The sequence below is a fragment of the Leopardus geoffroyi genome, chromosome B3, assembly GCF_018350155.1.
Source record: "Leopardus geoffroyi isolate Oge1 chromosome B3, O.geoffroyi_Oge1_pat1.0, whole genome shotgun sequence".
Lineage (NCBI taxonomy): Eukaryota > Metazoa > Chordata > Mammalia > Carnivora > Felidae > Leopardus > Leopardus geoffroyi.
This window is the reverse complement of record NC_059337.1, coordinates 18,130,418-18,146,533: the sequence shown is the minus strand read 5'-3', so window position 1 is coordinate 18,146,533 and position 16,116 is coordinate 18,130,418. Positions and strand designations below refer to the sequence as shown.

The 16,116-nt window shown below is 34.7% G+C and overlaps 1 protein-coding gene across 13 annotated transcripts in view; it reads right to left on the bottom strand.

The window, feature by feature from the left end:
• MEF2A (myocyte enhancer factor 2A) overlaps window positions 1–16,116 on the bottom strand; it is a 167,542-nt gene that overhangs the window by 93,377 nt on the left and 58,049 nt on the right. For 8 of the 13 annotated variants that reach the window (XM_045448770.1, XM_045448772.1, XM_045448767.1 and 5 more), the window contains one exon: window positions 330–520. The exons of 1 other annotated variant lie outside the window; for it this stretch is intronic. In XM_045448770.1, coding sequence (XP_045304726.1) covers window positions 330–383 — 54 coding nt within the window. In that variant the 5' untranslated portion in view covers window positions 384–520. Of the gene's footprint in view, window positions 1–329; window positions 521–1,285; window positions 1,376–16,116 lie in introns of all 13 variants that reach the window. 4 more of the 13 variants (XM_045448773.1, XM_045448777.1, XM_045448769.1 and 1 more) reach the window with 1 other exon arrangement.

Genomic DNA, 16,116 nt, shown 5'->3' with positions numbered 1-16,116 from the left:
AAATAGAGGTGATAATTTATAATAATGACCAATACATAAACAAATATATTATGATAAATCTACATAATTGACAGTAACAGTGGGACTACAGTGATCTTGCTTTTCTTCTTTTTCCCCTGTTTTCTATAATTAACATCTATGATTTCTATAATAAGGAAAAAGTTTAAGACACATGACAAGCTAAAATGTTTATTAAAATTTTTTATTTAGTTTGGAAATAAAAATATTTAGACTTGAAATTAAGTTTAAGAAAAATTCAAACCAATCTACCCTATGATCCTTTTTAAAAAATATTCACATTAAATAAATAAGTTAAAATTTTCATTTACCTGTCGGTTCCTTTCATCCATTATGCGTGTGATTTGTATTTTCTTCCGCCCCATTTTCAGTCACCTTTCCTTCCTTATATTCCAAATATTTAATTCAAAATTAATTTTCTTCAATACCCTAATGCATCGTACACAGCTTCTATTATTTCAGCTTCTAGTCCAAGGGCTACAGCTGAAATTTTCTATAAGATCTAAAAGAAAACACAAATTAGAAAATTTAAGTTCTATAAGTTTGCAAATCATGAAAATGTTATACAAATTTCAAACCTGCTTCTATGCTGCACATGGGCAGCATTATTAGTTGAAATTCCTGGTTATATAAAATTGGTAATTAAGTTGAAGCTTTGTTAACTTTACCCCTAAAATATCTCTTGAATCTTTTAGTGCCTCTAGCTCTGGCTGAAAAGAGTACAATTATAACCTTCGAGTTTTTCTCAATGCATATAATAATAGCAACAACAAGAGCCAATGCTTACTGGGATTTTTCTATGTGCCAGGCACTTTTCTAAGTACCTGCCATGTCTTAACTCATTCAATCCAAACTGAAATCTTCTTAGTTACAATTATCATCTCCATCGTATAAATAAGGATATTGAGGCACAGAGATGCTCAGTAATGTTTCTAAAGTCACACACAGTAAAGGGCAGAGCTTGGAATATGAACTCAGGGACTCTGGCTCCAGGACTTCTCTTTAACATTATAGAAAAATCCCTGAAAGTTTCTGATGGCCTCCATGTCAAAGGATAATCTGGGTAGCCCCAATCTACCTTGACACACTATTCTTGCAAACTGTCCTAGCCACCTCCAAAATTACTATCTGTCAACCCACAAAGGCACTATACGATTTCATAATAATATCCACTTAAATGAAATACTGTTCCTTTAGCCATTTAATAAAATCCTCCTAACCAGTCAAGATTCATTTCCCCCTGATAGAGTAAACGATAGCACCTTACTTTGCGGGTATGTGTATGACAAATTCCAAGTCCATTTTCCTCTGAGACTATGAATCCTTCAAGAACAGGATTTTTTTATTCCATTTATCTCTGTAATTGAACGACTGGCAATGATATAATCTGTCATGTTCTGAATAATAGTTTTGTCAAAAACCTAATGTTTCCAAAACTTACATAATAAAATATTTACAAGGGCATGGAAGACAAATGCTAAAACATTCACAATAATAAATGCTCAGTGGAATTCTATTATTTTTAATACTGTGCATGTATATCCATAAAACTTCAATAGTACTGCCCAGCAAATCCATGTTTGGTTAAACCTGGCTTTTGCTCAAAAGCATGAGTTTTTCAATTCTTATCAGTACCATTATGACCACAAGCATGGCATTTCTTACATATCTTCCCTCATACTCATTTCTCCATTCACGTAAACATTGATTGAACATCTATTAACAAGTGATAACCTATTAATTGATAATGTACTTCCTGACACTGTACTAGGCACATAGGGTAAAATGGTCCAAAAAGGTGGGGGGGGGGGCATGATTTCTGATCTCACAGATTTCACAGTTTAGTAGGGGAAAACAGACATTAACCAAACTATATATAAATGAATCTGTACAAATCAAAATGAGGAAGTTCATTTATCTGACCTAAATTCACAAGTTAGGGAAGGCTTCCTTGAGAATGTGCCTCATACCCAAACCTGAGTATGAGAGTGTACACACTAGTCAGAGAGAATAGCATGTGCAAAAGCCCCGTGACAAGAGGAAGCAGGAAACAAAGAAACTGAAGGATGGCAAGTCACTGGTGGGAACCAATCAAACAAGCAGCTGTGCTGTAGAATGTTTTTGTTTTCTCATGAGACCGTAATATAAACCAATAAAAGTCAGCTTATTCAAATCATGTTCCCTAACAGATCAAGCTGCATCCAATTACCGTTACAAAAACTTGCAGTGTAGTAGGCAACATAAATACTCCTACATTTCAACACTAATGCCTATAAGGTATATGCAGCACTGCATTATCTGAGCATTTAGCTTTTGACAATGATTGAGTAGGTTACTTCAAACCAACTTATTCTAAGAATGAGAAAAAAAGAAGAAAATTAATCTTTTTAAAATCAGTGGAGAACTTTTAAGGCAGAATTGAAGGGTTGAGATCTGGAAGAAATAGGTTAAGACCAGACTTCAGACTATATATCCCTCTAGTCATTTGCAGATTCTTAGAACATTGACTGAGAGGCTGAGAAGCTAAACAGAGGTTTCAAGAGATCTATGGGTGGGATACAAAAGCAGATTTAGGGCCTACCAAGGAATAGCCCCAGTAAACACACCAGGATTCTGGAGGGATCCAAAGGACTATGCCCTCAGTATAAAGGTAAACTAGAAATAGACCAGGCCATACAAGGGCAGTATAGCTTCAGATCATCTCATTCACTGATTAGATTAAGGTGATCTGGGCTATGTAGTGTGATTAGCTTAGCCTCATGCCAGTTAAATCTTCTGAAAAGATGTTAGCAAAAGTAAATCTTACCAGGAAAAAAGATGGTATCATCTAGAAATTCAAATGATTTTATGATTTCTATATGTCTAAAAGTAAAAAAATAACCAGTTAAGACCTGACTGAAAACTAAGATTTTTAAAATGGCAATACAATTAGACCCACAGTAGATCCAGATAATGGTGTTATGAGAAAAGAACTTTAAAATAAGTAAATGTGTTCAAAGAATTAAAAAAAAAAAAGAATATTACCATACAATGCTAAAAGCATAGAAAACATAGAAATGAAAAGCACAATACTGAAGACAGAAAATAAAAAAATTGATGAGTTTAACAATAGGTAGAATACAGCTGAAGAAAGAATCAATAATCCAGAAGATAGGAAAGAAGAAAACACCTACACTGAAGCCCAAAAGGGCATGAAAATGGGAAATACAGAAGTGTGAAAAAACAGTAAAACATGGATCCAAAATACATGTAATTAGTGTCCCAGAAGGGAAAGAAATATTTAAAGACATATAGTTAAAAACTTACCAATGACATCCAAGATCTACAAACACTCAAGCGAAACAAATACAAAGAAAACCACAACTGAGGCATATCAGAGAAAAAAAGGTGGGTGGAGGGAAAGAGAGACACACACAAAGAAAGATCAGCCACAGACAGACAGACCTTAAAAGTAGCCAAAAAAAAAATAAAATAAAATAAAGATTAACTTTAAAAGCAATAGTAAGATTTACAGTTGACTTTTTCATGTAAGTAATGGAAGCCCAATACAGTGGAATGATATTCTCAAAGTGCCAGGAATGGGAGAAATGCCAAAATAGAATTCTAGATCTAGCAAAAAACACTCTTCAGGGGAAAAAAAAAAAAGGCAAAATACAGACATTATCAAACAGAAACAACAAATTTAACATCAGAAAACACTGAAGGGACTTCTTCAAGTACAAGGAAAAAAAGATCCCAGATCCAGCTTGGATATTGCACCAAAAATTAAGTAAATACATACATACATACATACATACATACATACATACATACATACATACATACATACAATGAACAGGGTGAATATGTAACTCTAAATGAATAATAACTAAATAAAATAATACTTTGTAGAATTTTAAATATTACAATACACAAGAACAATAGCACATAATTGGGAAGGACAGTAAGCAAAGTTAAAAGTGTTCCAGAATCCTTTCATTTACTGGGAAACAGAAAACATACTTATTTACTTTTCAGATTTCAATAAATCAAAGATGCATGTGGTAATCTCTGGGGTAACCACTGCAAGAATAGTAAAAGTTCACTCAAGCTAACAAGCTAATAGAGGGGGGAAATGAATTAATAATCCAAATTGTATGTAAAAAAACAAAACCCAATTATATGATGATTATAGATGATTACTTCTTAAATAAATGAGGATATAGAAAGACTGAAAGTCAAAGCATGGAGAACAATATACTGTGTAGAACACAAATCAAAACAAAGTTTTGTGGCTATACTTTATCACAGTAGATTTTAATGCATAAAATAAATACATGGATAGAGATATAGTAGGACTTCATTACAATAAACGTTCAATTCACCAGAAAGCAATTTTAAACTTGAATGTACCTAATAACACTTAAAGTCAGGAATCTGTTCCTGAAAATCAGATATTCTACACAAAACCCTAACCAGGAGCTTATTTTCCAATATCTTAAATAGGAAAAATTATGTTACATATAAATTCATAATCCCCAAGCATTTCTCTTTTAAATCTTACTGAAATAGAGAAAATGTCCATTTACTATAGTAATTATCATAGTTAGGGTGTAAAATACATGACTTCATATGCGATAGATAGCTTTCTCACTGGCTTTGTTTCCTTTGCCACAATTTAACACTGTCTCAACATTTTTGCGCTTTCTACAGATTTAAGCAAAATTAAGGGCCAAATATGAATAGCAATTAGAAACTTATTAAAGACAAACACATATGGCAGATAACAGTTCAAAGGCTTCTAATACTGTAACCTCTTTCTTACTGCCAGCAGCAACAGAGATGCACATTCCCTCTGTTGACAGCACATGCTTCAAAAATGGCTACATATGATTCTAATGTTCTACAAACTGCATTTGAAATTTCATTTTTGACTTTTCCCATATGTAAGTTTGTTAAAACACTGAATTATGCAGCTGTGAAAACATACTTTTTCTAAATAAACTTCAGCCAATATCAAGGAAACTAAGTGAAGTCCACAATTCTAGCAAGTTGATTTTAACATAGCTTTCTCAGTAACTGATGGAACAAGCACACCAAAACAAGGAACAGACCAGATGAAATAGAACCAGAAAAATATGTGAACTTTACAATTAACGACCTGACATATAGAACACTATCCCTAAAAAGAGCAGAAAATATATTCCTTTTAAGTGCAAAACAGATTTACCAAAAGTGAACCAAATCTGGATCATAAACTGTTAACAAGTTTCAAAGGACAGACATGTTTTTTTGACCTCCAATGAACTAAGCTATGAATTGATAAAAATATAATTTGAAAACACTTATACTGTGAAATGAAGCAGTGAACTTCCAAATAACCCCATGGGTCAAAGAAGAAATGAGTCAAAATTAGAAAATACTTTGAATGGAATGCCATAAAAATTACATCTTATCAAGGGCGCCTGGGTGGCTCAGTTTGTTAAGCAGCCGACTTTGGCTCAGGTCATGATCTCGAAGTTCATGGGTTTGAGCCCTGCTCCGGGCTCTGTGCTGACTGCTCAGAGCCAGGAGCCTACTTCGGATTCTGTGTCTCCTCTCTCTCTGCGCCTCTCCCACTCATGCTCTTTCTCTCAAAAATAAATAAACATTAAAAACAAAAAATTATTCTCTTAAAAAAATTACATCATATCAAAATTTAGGGCTTGCATCTACAACCATGCATAAGAGGGAAATTTGTACCTTTAGAATACATATATGGAAGAAAAGCCAAAAACCAGTGTTTTAATCAACAATCCAAAAGAGTTATGAAAAATGTACCAGGGGCGCCTGGGTGACTCAGTCAGTTAAGCGTCCAACTTCAGCTCAGGTCATGATCTCACGGATCTTGTGGGTTTGAGTCCCACATCAGGCTCTGTGCTGACAGCTCAGAGCCTGGAGCCTGCTTTGGATTCTTGGTCTCCCTCTCTCTCTGCCTCTCTCCCACTCATGTTGTCTTTCTCTCAAAAATAAATAAACATTAAAAACAAAAAACTATTGGGGCGCCTGGGTGGCGCAGTCGGTTAAGCGTCCGACTTCAGCCAGGTCACGATCTCGCGGTCCGTGAGTTCAAGCCCCGCGTCAGGCTCTGGGCTGACGCTCAGAGCCTGGAGCCTGTTTCCGATTCTGTGTCTCCCTCTCTCTCTGCCCCTCCCCCGTTCATTCTCTGTCTCTCTCTCTGTCCCAAAAATAAATAAAAAAACGTTGAAAAAAAAATTTAAAAAAATAAAAAACAAAACAAAACAAAACAAAAAACTATTCTCTTAAAAAAAATGACATCATATCAAAATTTAGGGGATGCAGCTATAACCATACATAAGAGGGAAATTTGTAGCTTTAGAATACATATATGGAGGAAAAGCCAAAAACTAGTGTTTTAATCAACCATCCAAAAGAGTTACGAAAAGAACAAATTAAACTCCAAAACAGTACAAATAAAGAAATAAAAGAGCATAAAGTAATGAAACAGAAAACATACAACAGAGATCAACAAAACCAAAAGTCAGTTCTTTGGAGGGATCAATAAAACTGGTAAGTCCCTGGAAAAAGTTAATAAAGGGGAAAAAAAAGAAACTGAATACATATCTGGGCCCAAAAGTCTTAGATTAAAAAATACGAACTTGTTTTTCCTAACATGTCCTATACTTAGCACATGAAGATTAATGCAAATAACCAACAAAATCTGAGAGTAAATTATGCCAAACTAAACCGGCATATACAACTCTGTAACTACTACCTCTCATACTCCCAGCTCAAACACTCCTAATAACCTAATTATAACAATCTTTTGATCCCATTAGGTCCTACAATTTATTACATCTCCCACCTTTTCAGTGTCCCTCGCCCAGTTTATGTCCCTCCTTATCCAGTTAAATTTTCATATACCCTTATTCCCATTCCCTTGGCTCCTGCTCTCCCTCCTCCCTCCACTCATTTCCTGGAAAAACTCACTCTTGACTACACGTTCCCATGTAAGCTGAATATGGCTGAGAATAAACCACCATGCTAACCAGGATAATTAATCTGACTTTAAGTTTAGCAATTTTCCATTTCCCAATTTTCTGGTTATTTTATGCCGTATTCTCTCTCCTCACAACTCCAACACTCATCACCCATCCTCACTTTCAGCTGATGACTTTGCTACCTATTCTACTGATGGAAAAAATAGTAACCAGAAGAGAAGCGCCTCAAATTCCTGCCATCATAACTATCAACCTATCGGCATCTATCCCATTATACATTGCCTTCCTTCCTATTTAGGTCATGGCTGCAGCAATTCCTCTTTTCTTTCCTTCAAAGTTAAAATTCTCATCTATACTGAAGCACTCTCACTGGCAAAAAAAATTAAGTAAAACAAAAGATGCTAATTACTTGTTACCTAAAACAAAACACTGACAACAAAAAGTGTCTTGATTCCTGAAATTTAAAATACACTAACAGACAAATTCATCTTTGCAGATTCTGAGAAGGTTCGATTTCATAAAGATGTCAATTCTCTCCAAATTAATCTAGAGATTCAATGTAATCCTACTCAAAATGCCAGCAGGTTTTCTTTTATTATATGCAGAAACTAACATGATTATTCTAAAATTCACTTGCAAATACAAAAGTACAAAGAACAGTCAAAACTACCTTGAAGAATAAAGCTAAAAGACTTACACAGGGGCACCTAGGTGGCTCAACTGGTTAAGCGTCCGAATCTTGATTTAGGTTCAGGTCATAATCTCACAGTTCATGAGATCAAGCCCCACACATCAGGCTCTGAGCTAACAGCAAAGAGCCTGCTTAGGATTCTCGCTCTTCCACTCTCTCTCAAAATAAACAAACATTAAAAAAAAAAACAACAACAGAAAGGCGAATAGTCATCTGTAACTGGTAAGGAGATTGAATTGGTATTAAAAAAAAAAAAAAAAAAAAAAAAACTCTTGCCAAAGAAAAGTACTCGACTTAATGGTTTCACTGGGAGTTCTACCAAACATTTTAAAGAACTACCACCAACCTTTCTCAAACACTTCCCAAAAACTGAAGGGAACAGAACACATCCTAACTTATTCTGAGGTAAGCATTGCCCTGTATCAAAGCCACACAATGACACTAAAAGAAAACAATAGATTAATAGTCCTTTTGAACACTGATGCAAAAATACTGAAGAAAATACTAGCAAACCAAACTCAGTAGCATGTTAAAAGGATTATACACCACGACAAAGTGGGATTTATTCCTGGAATGCAAGGATGATTCAACATACTAATCAATGTGATAAACCACATTAAGAAAATGAAGAAAAAACCACATGACCATCTAAATTGATATAAAAGAAGCATTTGCCAAAATACATTACTCCTCTGTGATAAAAACAATCAACTACGAATTGAAGGAAACTATCTCAACATAATAAAAATCATATAGGAAAATACCACAGCTTACAGAATGTTCAAATGGTAAAAGATTGAAAGCTTTTCCTCTAAGATCAAGAATGAGAAGGATGACTGATTTCACAACTCAGATTCAACAATGTAATGGAAGTTCTAGCCAAAGCAGTTAAACAAGAAAAAGAAATAAGTATCTTTGTTTGCAAATGATAGGATCTTATATGTAGAATCCCCTTAAAATTCCACAACACTGTTGAACTAATATACAAATCCATCAAAGGATACAAATAAACACAGAAAAATAAGTTGCATTTCTATATTAACAATGAACAGTCTGAAAAAAGAAAATAATTCCATATATAATGGCAACAAAATTTTTTTTAACTCAGGTATTAACTTAGTCAACATGAAAGACTTGTATACTCAAAATGAAAAAACATTGATAAAAGAAATTACAGAAATAAATAAAAAAGACACCCTATGTTCATAGATTGGACGACTTAATGTTGTTAACATATCAATATTACCCAAAGTAAGCTACAAATTCAATGCAAAACCCCAATGATGTTTTTTACAAAAGTATGAAAAGGCACCCTAAAATTCATATGGAATTTCAAGGGTCTCCTAATATCCAAACTAATCTTGAAAAAGAAGAACAAGTTGGAGGACTCACACTCTCTAATGTTAAAATTTTCTGTAAAACTAAAGTAATCAATACAGTATGGCACTGGCATAAAGACATATAGATCAACAGAACAGAATAAAGAGCCCAGACAAATCCATGAATACATGATCAAATGTCAAAAAGTGTCAAAGGTCACAACAGAGTAAAACAGCAACCCACAAAATGGAAGGAAAAAATTATATATCACATTATCTGAGATTAATATCCAGAAAATATAAAGAACTGCTAAAACTCAACAACAAAAACAGGCAAAGGACTTAAATAGACATTTCTCCAAAGAAGATACACAAATACCTAACAACCACATGAAATGACGTTCATCATTAATCATTAGGCAAATGCAAATCAAAACCACAATGGCATAGCACTTCACCCTATTTGTATAACTATTATCAAAACAAAAACCAATATGAATGTGGATAAACTTTGTGCACTGTTTCTGACAATGTAAAATGGTACAACTGCTGTGGAAAAGTATGGTGGTTACTCAAAAAATTAAATAGAGAAATCCTCATTTGACTCAACAATTCCACTTTTAAGTCTACACACAAAAGAATTGCAAGCAGGAACTTGAACAAAACATTTGTACATCTATGCTCCTAGGAGCACTACTCTCACGTAAAAGGTAGAAACAACTCCAATATCATTGCAGATGAACAGAGAAACAAATGTGATGTCTACATAAAATGGAGTATTTTTCAGCTTTAAAAAAGGAAATCCTATCACTTGCTACATGAATAAACTTTGAAAATATTATGGTAAGAGAAATATGCTGGCCACAAAAGACAAATACAAGATAATTCCATTTATGAGGTACACCAAGTACTCAAAATTCAGAGAAAGAGAAATGGTAGTTACCAGGGATGAAAGGGAGGGACAAATGGAGAATTATGCTTAATGGGTATAGAGTTTCAATATGGAATGATTAAAAAGTTCTGAAGACAGATGGTGGTGATCACTGCACCACAATGTGAGCATACTTAATACCACTGTACTGTACACTTATTTTTCTTTTTAATTTTTTATTTGAGAGAGAGAGCGTGAACAGGGGGAGAGGGGCAGAGACAGAAGGAGAGAGAGAACCCTTAAGCAGGCTCCACACTCAGTACAGAGCCCAAAGCAGGGCTCAATCCCATGACCCTGGAATCATGACCTGAGCCAAAATCAAGAGTTAAACACTCAACAACTGAGCCACCCAGGGACCCCTACCTTCCCCCCACACACCCACCCCCTCTTCCCACTGTACTGCACATTTAAAAATAGCTGAAATGAGGGGCGCCTGGGTGGCGCAGTCGGTTAAGCGTCCGACTTCAGCCAGGTCACGATCTCGCGGTCCGTGAGTTCGAGCCCCGCGTCGGGCTCTGGGCTGATGGCTCAGAGCCTGGAGCCTGTTTCCGATTCTGTGTCTCCCTCTCTCGCTGCCCCTCCCCCGTTCACGCTCTCTCTCTGTCCCAAAAATAAATAAACGTTGAAAAAAAAATTTTTTTTTAAATAGCTGAAATGATACTATGTTATGTACATTTTGCCTCAATTTCAACAAACACTAAAAAAAAAAATGTACATACATTTAAAACAACTCCAGGATTATGATTTTATTAATTGAAGCCAACTACATTAGGTCAACTGAGCACTAATTTTTCTATGTGATAAAGCTAAAGGAGTTTTAGTAGAAATGAAAACATATAACACATACCTTTGGAACTAAAACTTATCTTTAGCAAACACGGATGGGCATTTTTCCCACAATAGTTATCCTTGGGGGCGGGGGAAGTAATCACTAATTAAATCCCAAGGCCTATACCTGTATTCAGGCAACACTGAAGTAAAAAATTAGTTTAAACGGAACTTTTATTAACTGAAATTCTTTTTAGCAGATCATTTTATAAAATCAGAAACTAGATTTAAAAAAGGAGTCCCAATATGGATTCTGCTGCCTTAATTTAAGAAATATCAGGGGCACCTGGCTGGTTGAGTCAGTAGAGTATGTGACTCTTGATATCTGCATCATGAATTCGAGCCCCACGAGCCCCATGTTGAGGGTAGAGTTTAGAGGGGAGGGAAGGGAAAGGGAGGGAAGGGGAGGGGAGGGGAGGGGAGGGGAGGGAGAAAGGAAAGGAAAAAGGAAAAAGGAAAAAGGAGTGGAAAGGAAAGACAAATTATAGAATCTAGCAAATTCAGAACAATTCATACTAATACTGACCAAAGATGTTCAGTCTTTTCAAATCAACTTTGTTTACTGTTTTAAAGAACCTTGTTGCTTAAGTAACTAAATATTTTCAGAGCATGGACTTTAAACAGAAGGTAAACTTTACTTTTTAAGGTTTGTTCTTATTAAATAAACACCAATCTTTGACTTCATCATAACATCTCATTTTGATGATTCTGGTAAATCAATTATTTTTTTTCAAAAACTACTAAAAAAAAAAACCTTTCGTAATAAAAGTAACTGTACACAGTTACACAGCTGTACACAATCAACAGCTGAATTTTTTTAAACAAACAAGTATTTAACAAGAGAAAATCTTTAATGATTCATTACTGCTTTAAAAGAAGGAAATTTAAGAATTCCCTTTTGGATATATTAAACTTGACATGGTCATGGATCCTACAAATGAAAATGTCAAACAGGAAGTCAGATATAAGATTTAGACATTAGAGCTAAAAATATGCCTTTGGGAATTCTGAACATTTAGACATTATTAATGTTGTGGGAAAAAATGTGCTCACCTAGGGACAAAACAGAAAATGAAAACAGCACCAAAGTCCCAAGGAATAAGATATTTATCATTGTTGCAAATGAACAGCCCAAACTATCCTCTAGACAGAAGGTTTTTAAACAATTTGGCCAACATTAAAAAAATGTTTTTAAATTTTTGTCAAGAAGAAATCTGACTTTCAGCTTTCCCTGAAAAATGCATTCTACTTTCAATAATTTATTCTAGTTTTTCTTTTTTCTAAAATTAATACCATCATTGTGATAAGGAAAAAAGTTACTACAAACAACAAAAACAAAATGGATGCTTTTAAATTTAAGAAGAAAAAAAATCCTGAAAGCCAGAAACCATTAACTTTAAACATCACTGAAATCTTCCTTCTACTTTAGCATTTTGTGCCATTTCCAATTACTCTTTCTTCACAACTTGCTTGGAATTTCAAAGCGCTTTCTGACTGAAAAGGTCTATTACAAGTTGAGCGAGAAACCTAGATCCTAAACACAAACATTTCACTCAACTAGCTGTGCAACCTTTGGTACCTGACAATTTCTAAATAAAAGTAACTTTTTAGAAGAGGAAAATGGAAATTATACACATTCTATGTACCACATGGGGCTAGAATAAAATACTACACAATTGTAAATATTTTAAGGAAAGTGATTCTTTATTACTACTAACAAATGTATTTCTAAGCATATTAATATTTATGATAAAAAAACTAAGTATTTACTATGTTCCTGCTATTTCACATATTTCCTTCCCTTGAAACAGATTAATACCTTTTTTCATACATACAACAGAAATCAGGAGAAAAAATTAAATGGAAAATATTATCTTGTAATTAATTTCCAATAATTAAATGTCAAATTGGTATCTAAGGTTATACCTTATAAAAAAAGCAAACTAAAATATGAAATAGATAAAAGTATACTGTACATGTAATTATAGTTTCTATATAGCTTAAATTTTTTCCTTAAGCTTAGTAAATACTCTGATTTCTTCCTTTTTCTATAAATAGTATGCCAACAAAAAGAAGGGGAAGTGACTAGTCAACACTCTTCCAGAACCCATTTTAATTCAAACCTTTTTCTTTGCCAAACTTCAATCAAGCTGCTTGAAATATAACAGAATACTATAATTTTCAAATTACCTTAGAAATTATCTCATATTATAACCCCTACTCCTTCAGTAGAGAAGCAGCTGAAATCCAAGGAGAAAAGTGAACCATCAAAAGGCTCATTTCAAACAACCAGGACTTTTTCTACTGTATAACACAGCAGTTGTTCCGAAACTTTAGTCATTCAAACCTGAACTTCTCAGTCTTTCCCCTAACCATGTATCATGCTTGACACTATTATTTACCTATTTTTTCTTTACATCAATTCCCATTTTCACTTTAATAAATGTATTTGAATATAAAACCTTATTACTGATATAACAGAATATAGTATAACTTGCCACAAATGAAAAATAGCCTTAAAAATAATGAAAACATAATTAAATATCAAGTAAAATGGAAGCAGTTACATATAATGTGGGTATGTATATATGTCCATGTATGTTTCATGGTATTAGTTTCCATGATTATATGGTAAATGCATATATAAATACACATAATACATATAATAATAACTGTAAGTACTAGGATTATATGGTAACAACATATATATAAAATCATGGTAACTATAAATAACAAGTCAAATTACCTACTTTGTAAGAATGCATACCTGAAAGTAGCATCTTTAGTAAGAAGAATGAGATTGTAAAATAAATTAATATTAAAGAGGGATCGGCTCCATTTCATTTAGGAAGACAACTCCAATTTTTAGCTTTAACATAAACCAGATCAAAGAATCCCATCTCACATGTGTACTTCATCAAAAAAAGGAAATACCTGGGCAACCTTCTCTGAAAGGGTTGAAATACTGAAAAAAGTCACTTTTGGGCATCTGGGTGGTTCAGTCAGTTAAGCGTCTGACTCTAGATTTTGGCTCAGGTCAGAATCGCATGGTTGGTGGGATGGAGCCCCAAGTGGGGCTCTGTGCTGACAGTGTGGAGCCTGTCTGGGATTCTCTCTCTTCCTTTCTCTCTGCCCCTCCCCTGCTCATGCACAAGCGCACGCACTCTCTCTCTCTCTCACTTAAAAATAAATAAAACTTAAAAAAAAAAGAGTCACTTTTGTTCAACCAATTTTTGCCTCAAGAGGACTTCTGGAGGCTTCTTCCTAAATATGAAAAATATAGTTGGCAATTTTCTTTCTTTTTTAAATTTATTTTATTTGAGAGAGAGAGAGAGAGAGAGAGGGAGGGAGGGAGGGAGAGAGAAGGCGAGGGGCAGAGAGTTAAAGAATCCCAAGCAGGTTCTGCACTGTCAGTGCAGACCCCAATGTGGGGTTCAATCCCATGAGCCGTTAAGATCATAACCTGAGCCAAAATCAAGAGTCCAACACTTAATCGACTGAGCCACCCAGGCACCCGAGTTGGCACTTTCCAAATGGTTATGGGAAACAGGTTACTATTCCATTCATTTTGCCATCCAGTTTGGGGAAAATGCTGTTTAAAAAAATCTTGTATCAGGCCTTTCCAGTATCTTTTCAGAATATTTAAATTCTCGTCACTGTCAGTTCATCAGATAAGTCCATACCCATAGGATACAGACAATGAGCAAGTTTTCTATTATGTATTAGTTGGTTCAATGAAGAAATGGAAGCTTTTCAAGAGTTCTGGTATGTAATAGCAGTAAAGCACTTTACACATATTTATCTTCTTAAATTCTTACAACTTCTTTATGAGATACGCAATATTATTATTCTCATTTTAAATCTGAGAAAATGAAAGCCAAGGCCATAAGTTATCTTTCCTCCAAGGTCACAGCTGCTAAACAGCAGAGCCAGGTCTATGTGTAGCTCCAGAAGAGCACTCTAACAGCTGTACTCTGCTGCCTTATAAGAGGATCAGGAATCTAAAAGCCCTACATCAGTTTTCCCAGAGCTGCTAGTTTCAGGTGCCAAACGCCAGACTTGACTGGTGGACCCTGAGCCCAGGGCTACCCCTGGTCAACAGTAGGGCCAACTGCTAGTCCAGCCTTACCAGAAAAACCCTTCATTTCACCATTGGCAAAAAGCATGATGGGGGAGAAGAGAGAAGCCAAAGACTACCAACCCCAACAGCATAAAGAGACCCTGCTACCAATCCCCACAGCCTAATTCCTTCCATCCTTCCTTCTCCCTCCCATCCTTAATGGCCATGCCAGGGGCACCACAGCTGCCTCCTCCTCCTACTTGCCCACACTTTGGGACACAGATCTTCCTTGACCTACTACCCTATTTTGCACAATTTACAATTCACATATGCCTCAAAAGAAAATATTTAAAAAGTCTTCAGCATGTATATTAATGTTTACAACCATTTAGAAAAATTTTTAACTAATTTTAACTTTCTATTTTAAAATAATTCCAAATTTACTGAAAGTTGCAAAAATAGCATTCATTCTCTCTCCCTCATTGTTTATGAAGTGTTATATGTGTGTTATAATCTACATATAAATATTAAAAAATTATTGCTCTGAACCACATTAGGGTAAGTTGCATATATCATGTCCTTTCACCCTCAATACTTACAGCATTTCCTAAGAACATTTCTTATATAACCAAAGTACAGTTATCAAATTCAGCACATACACATCATTGATACAATACTTTAAAAAGTGCAAGCCATATTCCGGTTTTGTCAACTATTCCAATAATGTACTGTAGAGCATGTCTCCTCTTCCTGACAGGATCTATGCAGGATCACATATCACACTTAGTTGTCAGTATTTTCAGTCTCCTTTAATCTAGAAGAGTTTCTGGGGCTTTGCCTAACATGACATGAAATTTCGAAGAATACAAGCCAGTTATTCTATAAAATATTTATCAATTTAGGTTTGTCTGATGTTTCCGCACAACTCCCAGCCAAAACACTGCATGAGTGATCTTGTATTCTTCTTAGGGTATCACATACCCAGAGGCATCTGATGTCCACCTATCCCTTTACTGATGTTTATTTTTGATCATCTGATCAAAACGTCATCCAATTTCTCTGCTGTATATACCTATTTCCCTCTTGCAAGTAACAAGCAATCTGTTGGAAAATATATTCTATATATATATATATATATATATAGAAATATATATATAGAAAATATATTCTACACACACACACACACACACACACACACACACACACCCTACTCCTCAAACTTCTCCTCTGGACTTAGAATGTTTTCATGATTCTTCATGACAATTGTAAAATGACAGTCTTCCAATTCC